Source organism: Protopterus annectens, chromosome 2.part2 (assembly GCF_019279795.1).
Source record: "Protopterus annectens isolate FY-2018-M chromosome 2.part2, PAN1.0, whole genome shotgun sequence".
Classification (NCBI taxonomy): domain Eukaryota; kingdom Metazoa; phylum Chordata; order Ceratodontiformes; family Protopteridae; genus Protopterus; species Protopterus annectens.
In genome coordinates this window covers 134,494,101-134,509,649 of record NC_056730.1, presented here as the reverse complement: position 1 = coordinate 134,509,649, position 15,549 = coordinate 134,494,101, and the positions used below count along the sequence as shown (strand labels likewise).

General features: G+C 37.5%; 1 protein-coding gene across 2 annotated transcripts in view; it reads left to right on the top strand.

Moving 5' to 3' along the window:
- Window positions 1-15,549, top strand: part of PDE4D (phosphodiesterase 4D) — a 1,733,336-nt gene that overhangs the window by 800,177 nt on the left and 917,610 nt on the right. For both annotated transcript variants that reach the window (XM_044063808.1, XM_044063809.1), the window contains exon 3: window positions 8,246-8,282. In XM_044063808.1, coding sequence (XP_043919743.1) covers window positions 8,246-8,282 — 37 coding nt within the window. The remainder of the gene's footprint in view (window positions 1-8,245; window positions 8,283-15,549) is intronic.

The following is a 15,549-nucleotide window of genomic DNA, read 5'->3' as shown; positions in this document are numbered from 1 at the left end:
CTACCCAAAATTCCACTTATTGAACCCCCTCATTATCTACCCCTCTCTATATTTAGAGACAGGAGGAATTAAACTCTCCCAGATCATCAGGTGATGTGTAGTATTTATCGAGTGTATCTTCACATCCTAAAAAAATAAAGGACCCAGTTATAACCTGTATAAAGCCTTGGAGGTTTATTGACAAACATGGCAATTATTATTATTATTATTTTTTTATTATTATTAATTTAATTTGAACTTAACTGTATGTTCATGTTGGTAGAACTTCCCATACTCTCCAACCTTTCTGTTTCCATAATTGTCCATCTACAGAGTGACAAAAGAAGGTAGAAAGCATTAATTTTTTTATATATTTTTCTTGAATTTCTGCACAGATGAGGGGATTCTCCTATAAACAACACCCCTGAAACCAACATGAGGGTTAAATGATGCAAAAGGTACATGTTGACTATTTTACCCTGGTCATGGAAAGGACATTTTAATCTTCAGATAATATGAGCACACTGGAGTAATTACTTTGTATCTCTCCTAAGATTCCATGATTATGAATTTCACTTATTATTATTTTTTGTTTGTTTGTTAACAATGGCCCTCTCATTTAGCTTCACTGTAAATCTCATAAGATGAGTCATTTTGTGAATGTCAGTAGGAAATCTCATGTACCAATATCTTGCATGCCAATCTGATTGCTGTCATGTCTAAATGAAAATCTTTAGGCAGAGAATGTTAAAAAAAAAAATGAACAAAAGAAAAATCCATGTCACTTAAGTACTGATTGATATTCATTTACTACAGGGCAGAATATTTTTCAAATGACATCCCATAATGTTTGTCCCTGCACAAGCAAAAAAGACTGCAGCTTATCTCACTGTCTGTATACTCTTGATGTTATAATAATATACACACAGACACACAAATGCACAAAGACACGCACACACTTGTATACTTCAGGTTTCATATCACATACAGTGATCATTCATTTTGCATGGGATTACTGGCATAGGGTGACTTAATTTTTAAATGTAATTTGTATACAATAATTTTGTCTGAAACTAAGGGATTTATTTCTAAACATCATTGTGAGGCTAGCATATATGGAAGGGTGTTTTGTGTTTTTTTGTTCATGTTCATATCCACATTTTGAGTGATTTTACCCATTACAATAGCAATACAACACATCGTTAAAAAGTAGTAAATATAAATCTTTTTGAAATCTCCAAAAGCTGTGTGTTTTATGTGTTGAATAACACATAATCTATAATTTCATTTTCAGGCCTTTCTGATTTACAGTTAACAAAAACACTGATCTTGTACTCAAAGTTTAGTAGCAGAATTGTGTGAATGCAGTAACATAATGTGTTTTCTTTTCATCCTGTAACACGTATATTCTCTGAAGTAAATCTCTTCCATTGCATGGATATAATTACATCTAACAATGAACATAACAGATAGAGTTTTACTTAACAGCTAACAAAATACGGATGAAGGTCTATTAGAAAAATGCAATTAGACTTCTAAACATTACATAGCAAAACTAAATTGTCCTGGTCCCCTTCAGTAAGCACACATCACATCAAATGATGTTTGATGACCTTTATTAAACTTTCATAAATATAACTTTATTAACCCATATTATTTAGGGTCTATATTAGATCAGCGAACACTTAAACAAGTGAACGCTGATTGATCAACCTTAATTTAGCGAAAGTTAGAAATATCGAAGCAACAGAAACTCAACATTTTTCCTAGGGAAAGAATTTGGTTGTCTGTTTCTGTTGCTTCGGTATTTTCAGTACTGTGGTGGAAAGTTACGGGTCGGATTCAGGTAAGTGTGCGATTGTGTGAATGTGAGCATTAGGGTGGGTTAGGTGAGTTAGGGTTAGGGCTTGGGTGTTAGGTATGTGTGCGATTGTGTGGACCTGAGGGTTAGGGCGGATTTAAGTGAGTTAGGGTTAGGGAGCGGGTGAGGTGAGTGTGCGATAGTGACGGACCTTAGGGTTAAGGTAAGTGGATAGTTAGTGGTATGTGCATAGTTTAGTGTAGGGTTAGGTGTCAGATTTTAGGTGTATGTGTGTGGATTTCTGTTTGTTTGGTGTGCTTGTGTTGTGTGTATGTGTTTTGGATCAGTGATTTTTTTCCCTAGGAAAAAAAATCGCTGATCTGACAGTTCGGGATTGTAAGCTTTCACTTACATAAGGTTGATTTATCAGCATTCACTTTTTTAAGTGTTCGCTGATATAATATAGACTCTATTATTTATTAGTCACAGCATAAACATCCATATAACTGTTAACTAGGGCAGTGTGACCTCGCTCACCCTAACTAAATAGGCAACGTCCTTACCTCCACTGCTTATTTTACTTAGGAAGCAGCGTTCCACCACTCACTTCCTTTATCACTTATTGAATAAAACAACCAACCCAATAAGCAGTGTCCTTACCTGTGCTCGCTTATTTACTTATCAAGCAGTGTCCAGCTGCTGACTTTCCTTTCCCAACTCATTGAAATGATCATCCAACACCAGAGGGGGAACAGAAGAGTGCAAGCCTGACTCTCTTCTCTGCCGTATCCAAACTTATAACATAACCATAATACTCTGCTGTTCCACAAAAACGGGAGGGCGGGTGCGTGGCAAGTTCACTCCAAAATGTGACTCCTTACTCAGTCACACTTATATAAAAGCCCATTAAGCCCCTCCCTACCCTTACCTCATTACCTCCCGGTCATCCTACATTCTCATTTAACCCTTTCATACCCCCTCTCTGCTATCCTACTTCACCTCCCTCTTAATTTCCACTACTATTTCTACCTAACCTCATCCTGCAGATGTCCCTGGACAAACTGGTTTGTTACCAAATCTCATTTGTCCCAATCTCCTTTAATAAACACACATCACACTGAATGACATCTGATGACCTTTATTAAACTTCCATAAAGATAACTTTATTAACTCATTTTATTTATTAATCACAACATAAACATCCATATAACTGTTAACTGGCTCACCCTAACCCAATAAGCAGAGTCCTTACCTCTGTTTGGTTATTTTACTTAGGAAGCAGCATCCCATCACTCACTTCCCTTGCTACTTCTTGAATTAAACATCGAACCAAATAAGCAACATCCATACCTCCACTCGCTTATGTTACTTTATTTTTTATTTATTTTATTTTTATTTTACATTTGTTGACCGGGATAGTCCGACTGGATGCATGTCCATTTTCAGCGGAGGCCCGGGGAGAAAAGCTCCAAGGATAAGCAGATACAGCATTACATAATACCAGCATTACATATTACAAACAGACTATTTACAGAGATTACATAAGTAAGGAAGTTAAACAAGTTCCACAGGTTACAGTTAATCCTGAGCGCAAGTCAGGATTAAATTAAATTACACAGTAAAATGATTAACAGATTTTTATACATTCGAGTTAGCCAGGCTTGATACATTGACATAGCCAGTTAAGTGACAAATGTTGTTTGAGTCTAGTTTTAAATTGACCTAAGGTGGAAAGTAAGGTAATATCAGCTGGAAGGGAGTACCAGGATCTACTAACAGAGTTTGCAAAGAGAGAATCACCGGCTGTGTTATTAATTTTGCTAGTCTGAATTAGTAGTTTGTTAGAGGATCGAAGCGGTCTAGGATTGTTATAGGGGGTGATAATATTTTTAAGTGCAGGAGTATTGTCCGGATTATAGAGGATTTTATAGGCCATAATCAGTTGGTTATACTGGATTAGGCTGGATAGTTCAAGCCAACCAAGCTGATTTAGATTGATGCAATGATGCGTCCTAAAAGGCAGCCCAGTGGCAAACCTGGCAGTGTGGTTGTAACAAATTGAGAGTTTGTTAAGGACAGTCTTGTTTAAATTCGAGAGCAGAGGGGATGCATACAGAAGGGTTGAAAGAAGGTAAGAGCGAGCTATGGCAATTTTAGCTGGAGGGGTTAGGAAGGCTTTTATTCTGTAAAGTGACCCTAGTTTTTTACTGCTGGTTTTGATAGTTTGGTTAACATGTAGGTCAAATTTTAGATTATTGTCTATGATGACACCTAATAGTTTTGTAGAGGGGTCAGGGGAGATTATTGTGCCATCATTTGATTTTATGGTAAAGGTGAAAGCAGTAGACCTACATGTTGGTAAAAATAACAGCATTTTTTTTGGGGGGGGGATTTAGGATCAGATGATGTTCAGAAAGCCAGTTTTCTATTGTATTAAAGGTGGTCTGGGTAGCTGACCATAACTCTACTGGAGATGTGGCTGAGCAAATCAGAGTAGACTCATCAGCATATTGGATACAGCTGACTTTTGGGATGACAGTATAAAGGTCATTAATGAAGATGGAGAACAGCAAGGGCCCTAATATATAGCCTTGTGGTACTCCAGGGGTGTTAGGTAGAAGGTTAGAGAGTTTGTTCTGCTAGAGGACAGCCTGCTGTCGACCATTCAGGTAGGATTGAAACCATTGAAGGGCTCCAGCATCTAGACAGAATGTTTGCAGGGTGTGGATTAAAAGTTGGTGATCAGCCATATCGAATGCCTTGGAAAGATCCAAGAAGAGGGCTGAGGATATATAATTATTGTTGTGATTATGGTTTATTGTGTTGGTAAAGGCTAGGAGGGCTGAAGTAGTGCTGTGATGAGGACGGAAGCCATGCTGAGTGTCTGCCATAAGGAGATTCTGGATTAGGTGGTGCATGAGTTGTCTATGAATACATTTTTCCATAATCTTTGCAAGTGGAGAGAGTATAGCTATTGGCCTATAATTGGAGAATTCAATAGAGCTGCCTCCTTTGTGAAGTGGGATTACATAGGATATTTTCCAGATGGTGGGAATATTAGCTTCTACTATGGTTCGATTGATTAGTATTGAGATGGGGTAAGCAATAGCATCAGTTGATTTTTGTAGGTACTCTGCAGGGAGTTGATCAGCAGAAAGTGTAGTGGGTTTTAATTTTTTACTTAGGAAGCAGCATCCCATCACTCACTTCCCTTGCCACTTATTGAATTAAACATCGAACCAAATAAGCAGCATCCTTATTTCTGCTCACTTATGTTACTTAGGAAGCAACATCCCATCACTCAACTCCTTTACCAATTATTGAATTAAAAATCGAAGCAGCATCCTTACCTCAGCTCGCTTATGTTACTTAGGAAGCAGCATCCCAACACTCATTTCTTTTACCACTTATTGAATTACACATCCAGCCAAATAAACAGCGTCCAACTGTTCACTTTCCTTTCCCAAGTCATTGAAATGAACATCCAGCACTAGAGGGGGAACAGAACAGGGCAAGCCTGCCCTTTTCTCCACCCACCAGCCTGACTAGGCTGTTTTTCCTCCCTCACACCAAAAGTTTCAATAACTGAACCATACACTCAAAGGGTTAAGCCACACATCATTCAGTGTACACCTTCCTCACTAAACCAAATATTTAATGACCATCATAGCATTTGCTGGTCAACAAAACACCCTCTGAACAACTTCAATAAATCCATAAAATAAATGCCACATGAAATGTAGCCCACAGACTTCCATTTACCAATGCCAACCTGCACAACAAAACCTATCTTGTCGATAGCTGAATCAGTCTTTACCCAATCAAACCTAGCCCAACCCTTCAAACCAATGAACCACCAACCCAGATTAAGAAAGTTCACATAGCCCTGCCACTCATGCAGCTGTACCACTTGTAGCTAAATCTTCCTTGATCAACTGAACTGTCTTACCTTGTTCCAAAGCTTGACAAATATTAACTCTTTCCCCACCAAACCTCTTCCCACAGGCAACTACAACCAAATTTAACCAATCTGACAATCGCCTACCATAAGCCTAGGAATTAAAACAAGACCTAACTGCAAGGAACAACGAAACAATGCCTTACTTAAGCCTTCTAACTTCTACGTTGAAAAAGATGCACCCAGTTCCTCCAGAATTCATTAGCCAGTTCAAGATAAGCATTATGCATTGTTTTACTCTCATCCACTGCCTGGTGCCCCTCTAAAACAAGTCTACCATATTAATTAGACATGACCTTTCTTAACAAAGCCAAATTGGGATGGGTCCAGTGTCTGTAGATAGACAATGTCCTTGTTTATCATTTCCATTATAATTCATTCCATGGCTTGGCATATTATGCTTGTTAGACTGATGGATCTACAATTACCTGGGTCGGTTGATGGTTAGTCCTTGTGGACAGGAGCGGCCTTAGGTCAACTGGTGCCCTAGGCAAAAGGGCTCCACTGTGCCCCCCCCCATGACACCAGCTGGTGCCCCCATCCTGGTCTACCTACACCAGATAAATACTGGAAAAGTGCCCCTGCTACAGTGGCACCCTAGGCGGCCGCAAGTTGGCCTATGCCTAAGGCTGGCTATGATTGTGGAGGGGAATAACTGTTGTGGTCTTCCATTCACTTAGAACATAGCCTGTTTTAAGACTGTTGTTGAAAAGTGTCTCAAGTGTCCTGATAGGTCATGTTTTAGACTGTTCAGGAGGCAGCTGGGAATGTTGTCAGGACCCATGGAGGTGATATGCTTGGTTTTAGTGAGTGTTGCCAGCACCTGGTTCCTGCTGATAGCCAAGGGATGTATGTTTTAGGGGAATTCACCTGATGGAGCTGGGAGAGAGAGTAGGAGTGAAGCTTGAGCTGACTTTATCATCCATTAGATCTGATATATTAGCCTGACTGGTGAAGGTCGTCCCAGTCACCTCCAGTTTAGCACACTGCTGTGTGTTACATCTAAGGTTCCAGACAGGCCTTCTGATTGTCCTTAACCAGAAAGGTCATTCTGACCTTGTAGCTGACCTTGTTTTTCTTAATTAGACCTCTTAGTTTCTTGTTCAGTTGTATAAGAGAGCACATCACTTTAAGAGAGTTGCTCTTGATTTTGGCCACAAATTTTCTTCTTGTGTTATATGCCCTGTTTAGGCAAGGATTCCAAGGGGGTTTGTTGTCAGTGTTTATTTTGGGTTTATTTCTGGTAGGTATGGCAGCCTCCATACAGCCACTCACATGTTTGTGTAGGGACTCTGTTGTTGAAAAGTTTGGTGAGTACCAGTTTGATGTTCTGGTTGGAACATGAACTCTCTGTTCCAGGAAGTGCTGTGCCTGTCAGTTTGAGGCAGTGTGTCTTTTCCAGTCTACAGAGGGTTGTTAAAATCATCCATGTTTAGGGTGTTTGTTTGGATGGTGTGAACCTATAATAGGTTTAGGTAGAAGTCATGAGACTATATAGGCATAGATGGTGACGTGTAGCTAGTCTAGATATGGTGAGGGATCTTATCTGTTGATGACGTGCATGTGGATGATGTCTGTGGTATCATCCTGTTTAATCAACCTGGAGGTATGTTTATTGATAACAGAGACACCTCCACCTTTGGTCCATGCCTGTGCTGTTATTGGTCTAAATGTGTGGAAAGCACTGCAGTCTTACACTTCTGGAGTGTTTTCTTTGGCTTTAAACCGAGTCTCATTCACAGAACAGATGTCTATATTCTCCAGAGTAATGAAGGCTTGAAAGGTCTTTTTGGTTTAAGCTCCAAGCATTGAGAAGTAACACCTTAAGGTTGCTTGTAGACTTTTTCACTATATTGGTAGTTTTTTTTTTTGGCATTGCCTAAAAAAGGGTCTAAGGGAGTAGATAAAGGTTTAGCCAATATCTGAAAGCCTTTGGAGGGGGGCATGTGTAGCTCATCCTTGGCAAAGCAATGTGATCTTTTGATCATATCCTCCCATGCTGAAAGATATTGGAGCTGCCTGGAGTGACACTAGAAACTAAAACAATTACTAAAATCAATCATTTTATGTTCATACGTTGGCATCATCCGTCATAAAGGTAGAATGTTGTGCAATGCAAGGCTCGTAACTACCTGTGACACATAAGATATAAGAAATAGTATAGTTACATTGTACTACTTACCTACTTTTATGAGATAGTGTTTATTTATGATAGAAATTCACACTTTACTGTCTTTTAGTTGCTTATTTCATGATATTCAGTTTTAAGTGCAGTGTTATTTTAGATTGGAAGTGTTTATAAGACAATTGACTTTAACAGCATCAAAGGTGAATAGCTTATCAGTGTTATCTGACTTAGTATATTGTGCCTCATTATGTTGCAAACCTTATAACAGTTTACATATCCTGAATAACTTTATTGCTTCCTAATGTGTATCATATTGAATTATTCAGCACAAACAATTTGTATAAAGGATTAACTGGTGTTTTATTTGTTTGATTTTCAGACATGGAGATGACTTGATTGTGACACCGTTTGCGCAGGTAGGTGCAATCGAAGAAGAGATGCATAACAAATGACTGCCAGCTTCAGTTATTTACACACTTACTGTTTACTTACATATATTGCTTTATTTTTATGCGCTGACAAAGTGGTATGTTGTGCCAAGGTACTGTTAAATATTGCAAAATATTAACAAAAAAACAGAAACATATATATCTTTGGGTATTTAAGATTTGTTGAGAGTATTTGTTTTCATTCATAAACAAATGGAATTGATGTATTGTTGTTGCATTGCTATATGTCAGCCTATGGTTGAGTAAACTGGTATGGTCTTCTAGGATATACAAACTTACATAAAATGTTGTGACATTTTCCAAACAAAGTGTTTATAGGTATATTCATTTGTAGTCAAAAATGAGGTCACACCAGGAAATAAGTAGTATTATTATAAATAGAAATAGTATTTATTTCCTGCGGGTGACCTCGTATTTTCATTTATGACAGGTATATGAGTTTATGCCTAAGTATTGTAGGGACACTGCCCTCATTTAAAGTACAGGAGCCAAATAGCACAAAGGGGTAGGTTTTTGGGAGCATCAGAAAGTAATAACTGCATGTACATAACTGGGGTTCCACAATCCATGGTAGAACAAAAAGTTAATCAAGCAAATCAAGGTTAGCAATGTCCAAATTGCTGCACCAGTTATAATGAAGCTATATTTCACTGAAAACCATCTCTTCATGCCCTGCACCATGTAAAATTTGCCGACTGAATTTGTGAGTAGCCAGACAGTTTTACTCTGGTCCTGCTTCCCATTGATGGGCTTGTGCCATATATATTGTTGAGTCAGTGAAAACTCATACATAATATTTTGTGCCCTCCAACCTCCAAACAGTTTTACTTTGATGTAGAATGTTTGATTAAAGAGGTAAAAAAAATGACTTACTACTCACTTTTCTTGTTATCTGCCTTACATTGTTTAGTTTTGGACTGGTCCTTAGTACTTTGGTAGACGATTGAAGTATATTTCTCTCTCTCTCTATCTTTGAAATATTAATACTATCCTTCTTCTGATGTTGCTGCCCTTAAACTCTTGTTCTTCTCTTCCTTGCCATGCTACTTCTCTAGTACATAACATGCATCACCATAATCTCTTTGTCAAAGTTTGTAGATAAGGATCTATGGAATGTAACTATGCTTGTCCTCTCTGTTAAGCATTGTTTTGTATTTCTAACTTTGCATGATATGCTTTGAATTAATTCTATAAACAATATGTTTTGAAACTATTTTATGTAAAATATGTTTTGTTTTGATTTATATCTATGCAAATATTTTTGCAATTTGACTCTGTATCGACGTACATTCCCTGTGTTGTAACTATGGAGAGCTTTTCTCCCAGGACCTCCGCTCAAAAAGGATTGTTTGTCTAGTCGAACATTCCTGGTAAACAAATGTAAAATACATAAATAAATAAATACTTGCTTGGCTATTTACTTTTTACCCAAAACATTTAGTTATGTAAAATTATCAGCTACTAGTTTTATCTATATTGTGTAATAAAATGTATTATTGTTTCAAATGAAACTGTTACATAGTCATTCGTGTTTTAAACCTCTAGTTGTTTGATTGAAATGACTGGTACTCTTTGGGATAACTCATACCTCTAATCTGTCCAGATTTTTGCCTCATATTTTTGATCTGTTCCATAAAAAATTATGATTTTTCTGGCAAATTATTGGCATGATCTGAGGACTGAAGTCACTAAATAATTATATACATATGTTTCACACTTCATACCCATGGGAAAATGCATAGTAACATAGATCCTGTTATTCTAGCAGCATTCTAAGTTTATAAGAGCAGTATTTAAAATCTGTCCCTATTTTTGGCCCTTTGCCCCCCCCCCCCCAATTTGGTCAGACTTTATCCAGATATGTTGCACTAAAGGTTTGAGAGGTATGGTGCAGCTATATTCCTTATTCCACTGATTTTACAGTTTTTCCTCTTTTTGACCTGCCTATTGGATTTAGTAGACTCAGGATGCAATATTATCTTTTATAGACATTAACTACTCAAAGAATTTTCTTTTCACCTTCATTCCCTACTGATTTGTCCTCCATTAGTTTTGTCCTGTTTTTTTTTTCTTTTTTTTTTTTTTACTTTGTGTACAGTTTTTAACTTTCGGCATGGTAAGAGTTTTCTATCTTTCTATTTGGTTTGCACTGGTATAATTATTTATCTGATAGGAGCTGCTAGCTGTGTTATTTGACTTTCTGTCTTTTGTTTTATTCTGTGGTAAAGATATTTATTTCTAAGCTTTTGTTTGTACTGCGGTAATTGTATATCTGGCAGTAGGTGATTGCAGTGCTATTTGGCATTCTGTCTTTTTATTTATTTATTTACTTACTTATTCATTATTTTTATTTATTTTATTTTTTTGGCTTTGTGACAGAGTTCATCAGTCTTCTGCCTCTGCTTGCACTGAAGTAAGCAGTGTTGTGTGGTTTTCTGTTTTTTTTTTTATTTTACTTTAGGTTAGAGTTCTTTATTTTTCTACTTCTGCTTGCACTGAGGTAGTTGTTTATCTTGTCATGAGTACTGTCAGTGTTTCCGGGCATTCTGCTTTCTTTTTTATTTATGTTTTGTTTTATTTTTTGGTAGAGTTTTTTAATTTTCTTCTTTTGCTTACACCAAACAAACTGTGGTAGAAGCTAACTGTGATTATTGGTTTTCTTCCTTTTGTTTTATTTTTGGGTAGACTTTTTTATATTTCAGTTTTTAGCTGCACTGAGATAATTGTTTATTTGGTAGAAGGTGCTAGCAGAGTTGTTTGATTTTCTGTCTTTTGTTTTACTTTGTGGTAAATTTTATTTTGAGCTTCTGTTTGCATGTGGGTAATTGTGTATCATTTAGTTGGTGTTAGCAGTGCTATTTGTTTTGTTTTTTTTTTTTTTTTGCTTTTTGTTTTACTTTATGGTAGAGTTCTTTTTTTTCTCTTTTTTCTTGCACCGAGGTAACTGTTCATCTTATTTGAGTTACATTTGGGAAACAGTGCTGTGGAGTGTGAGTCCATGTCAAGACTTCAGGGTATTTATTTTATTTTTGATTCATTGGTGTGCTCTCCCCCATCTTTCTTAAGACATTGAGAACACATACTTTTTTCTTTCTGGTGATCTGTGGTGACCGAAAGGTGTTTTACCTGTCAGGAGGGAAGCAGCTGCATTTATGCAGTGTCACTCAATAACCAGTTAATTTGAGTTACATTTGGAAAACAGTGCTGTGCAGTTTGCATTTACTTGAGTGCTTGTAAAAGTTTCAAGGTCTTTATCGTATTTTTTATTCATTTGTGTGCTGTATCCTGTCTTTTTCGAGACGTGAGGCAAATACTTTTTTCCTGTCTGGTGATCTGTGATGACTGAATGGTGTTTTACCTATCAGGAACAACGCAGCCCAATTTAAGCATGATGTTCAATGAGAAGAATATTTGAGTTATTTGAGCTGTATTTGGCAGTGCTGCAGAGTCTGCATTTGCTTGAGTCTTCAGCACAAAGCTGGATCCAGCACTAGGTAACATAGGCACTTGCCTGTTCTCTGGCTGGGAGGGGGCCCCCTCTGGCCGGGGAAGCCATCATGTTTACTTTTTTAATTAAAAAAAAATTATATGTTTTTAAAGAGCATTCTTCTGTATTCCCTGCATGAGTATGTGGAATTTAAATTGAAAAAACCTGCTTTGCCCGTCCATGGAACATACACAACATTTGCAGAGCGGCTTCTTTCACCATGGCAGAGGTAACAAAGAGAGAGTGTGTGTGTGTGTGTGTGTGTGTGTGTGTGTGTGTGTGTGTGTGTGTGTGTGTGTGTGTGTGTTAGTGCAAGACCTCTGGACAAAGCCTGACATACTGGGGAACACGGGCCCAAAAATAGGGACAAATTTTAAATATTGCTCTTATAAACTTAGAAAGTTGCTAGAATTGCACAGTTTGTGTTAACATGTATTTTAGGAAGGATCTGAAGTCTGACAATCAAATGTATGTCATTATTTAGTGACTTCAGTCCTGAGATCATCCCAGTGATTTGCCAGAAAAACACAAATTTTATGAGGAATAGCCCAAAAATATGAGGCAAAAATGTGAACATTCTGCAAAAATGTGGACAGTTGTGTGTGTGTGTTTGCAATGCACCACAGGTAAGAGAGTGCATGTGTGTGTGTGTGTGTGTGTGTGCACGTGCGTGTGTGCGTGCGTGTGTGTGTGTGTGTGTGTGTGTGTGTGTGTGTGTGTGTGTGTGTGTGTATGTGTGTGTGTATATATTGCAATGCAGATAGTACTGTGACAGTTTTGAACACTAGGCATGCATTGAGAAGCTAGGAGAGCCCTAAATGAATGCATGTTGTACAGTAGAAGATGTGCTGTTAACAGATGTAAGATTTACAGGTAGGAAACAGTCCTGTAGTCATAAACTCAGCTGTGTTTTAGGCCTGCCCCCTTTTGGCTTGAGTGCGTGTGTGCATGTGTGTGTGTGTGTGTGTGTGTGTGTGTATATGTGTGTGTGTGTGTATGTGAAATGCCCTAGTTAGGGAGGCTAGGTTAGTGAATTTGCTCAGGCTTAATTTACCGGCGGTAAGAGCCTGAATCCCATACACCAACTATCTGGCTGCTCATAATTATGTTTACCATAAAGATGGAGTTTATTTTTCACTTCCCTTGTTAATAAATGCATGCTAATTGTAAAAAGCTGAGGGTTAAGAGTGTTTTTGTGAAATATGACATCTGCAGGCAATTTTAACCCCTAATATTAATAACTTTGAAACAGCAACAATCTGTGCTGTAGAAAGATTTGAACTGGAGGAACAGCGTATACTTCTTAAGTTGGAAAAAGACTTATAAAATGCATCCTGCAAATTGTGAAGCTTAGGGTTTGCAAACTGGAATCCCGTGCGACTCTGAAGTGCTTTTGCTGTGTGCTACCACTTCTGTTTTTCTGTATGTGGACTGCAACAGCTGTTTTTGACCCTAAAATGGAAATGGTTCTTGTGTGCATGCGTTATGCCCTAGTTAGAGATGCCAGGTTAGTTTGCTCAGGCTCAAACCCTGTACATTAACTGCAGGAGGGAAGAGCCTAAGTCCTCTATACCAACTACTAAGCTGCTCAAAAGTATGACTTTCAGTGGATTTTTCAAGACCTGGGAGTTTCAGTACATTGTTCAAGGAATTTTGAGCTTCAAGGGAAGAAAACTTTACTGCTGATCATCTTAAGATTTTTTTTTACAATGTACAGCTGTGTCGTTTATCAAATTGTCATCACTATTGTGCTATAAATGTAAAAGCATTTTTGGTAGCACAAGAGGTAGCATACTTGCTTTTAATGCAGAAGGCTGTGGGTTCTACTCCCACAGCATGTAGATGGATTTTTTGATAGTATGTTGTACTTTAAGGGGGGTGGGATGGGGATGCTGCAGTTGTATGCCCTCCTGTGGATGAGATGCCTAGTAACTACAAACTTGTTGTCAGTTCACCATCCATTCTCTATTGCAATATTACCAACTTACCATTTTTTTTATGTAACATAGCAATTTATTCTTCAATGGCAGTAGGTACTGAATTTGTAGATGAAGCACTGAAATATGAAGTTGTTTGGTAGCAGCAACCTCTTCATTAGTTACAGATCTCTTTAGTGTAGAATTATTTAGATGACTTTTACTTCTGCAGATATTGTGTATTTTGATTGGTATAGGTGGACTGTAATGATATAAGTTTCAGCGGTCTTTTATGAATGAGATGTTCTAAGATGGGTAGTTTTGTCATTGTTTGTTCATACATTTTGTTTCATAGCTTACTGGGAAAATGTTCAGAACTACACATTTAAGCACACTTTAACAAGTGGTGCTATATGATGCAAGGAATACAATTTTAATAATCAGGACAGTGAATCAAAGAAGACATGAAGGTGTGTTCTTGGGTGTATAGTTTAAAACAACCCAAAGGTAAAATTTATACGTCACTGGCCAGATGCATTTTCTTTGAATGTGGGTTTCAGTGATGTTTTAATGAATGTGAGTTTGAAGGGCGGGGACGTTTACTGTTATTGTTGAGTCTGTTTTCAATGTGAGATTACATTGATTTGTTTAGCAAACGTCTACCAGTGTTTGTGCTATAAATTTTGAAATAAAAGTTTTAAATTAAATCCAAATATCTATAATCATTGTAGAAGTAAATTAGAAAATACTGTACTCACTGAAAGGTTGGAACAGCGTTTATGGTAACTAGGGAAACACAGCTAATTAATAGGGCACTGGAACGGCTGGGGAGGCTGTGTGTATAGGGGGCCCCAATCCATTACCCTGGTTAGGGCTTCAGCATATTTCTATTCTTGTCTTTACATTAGTGTGTTCTCCCATCTTTTACAAAACCTGGAGACCACATACTTTTTTCTGTTTGGTAATCTGTGGTGAGTGATAGGTGTTTTCAACTATCAGGAAGGAAGCAGCTGCATTTAAGCAGTGCTGCTCAGTGACTGGATCATTTGAGTTACATTTGGAAAACAGTGCTGTGACGGTTGCATTAACTTGAGTCCTGGTAAGGGCTTCAGGATATTTATTTTATTTTTCATTCATTTAGATGCTTTCCCCCATCTTTCTCAAGACATAGAGAACACGTACGTCTTCTATCCTGGTGAATTGTGGTGATGGACAGGTGTTTTTTCCTATCGGGAAGGTAGCAGCTGCATTTATTTAGTGCTGGGTATTTGGAGTTTGATTTAATAGGGAGTACATATTTACACCTTAATACTTTTAATATAAGATTGGATCCTTTTGAGTTTCTTAAAATGGATTCCTTAAATAGTTACATACCTGATTAAAAATCAATATTTAGTAGAATCTGGAAATTGTGGTGTGTGTTTAAAAAGCAATTATAAAGCATAATATTCCAGCTGTGTCAGATTGAAGGAACTTTGTAATATTATTAACAGTAAGGATTTGAAACACAACCTAAATTGTAAATGCCTGTATGTGAGGGCTTTTACCTCTGTACATCAATTTATATACGGTGGTTAGAGGATGTGAAAAAAGTCGAAAATGCAGCCTTAGATAATAAATTGGTTTTAATACCGATAGTCAGGAAGAGTCACTTTTATCCCAAAAGGAAAAAAGTTAAGGTAAAAACAGGAAAAACGGACCCCAAATAATCCTGACACTACAAAGTTAAGAAAAGGAAAAAAGGACAATTAAAATTAAAACACTAGTTAGAAGAAATGTGTAGAGCAGGGATCTTACCTTAAAGGCTTACTGAATGAGCATGGAAATGATA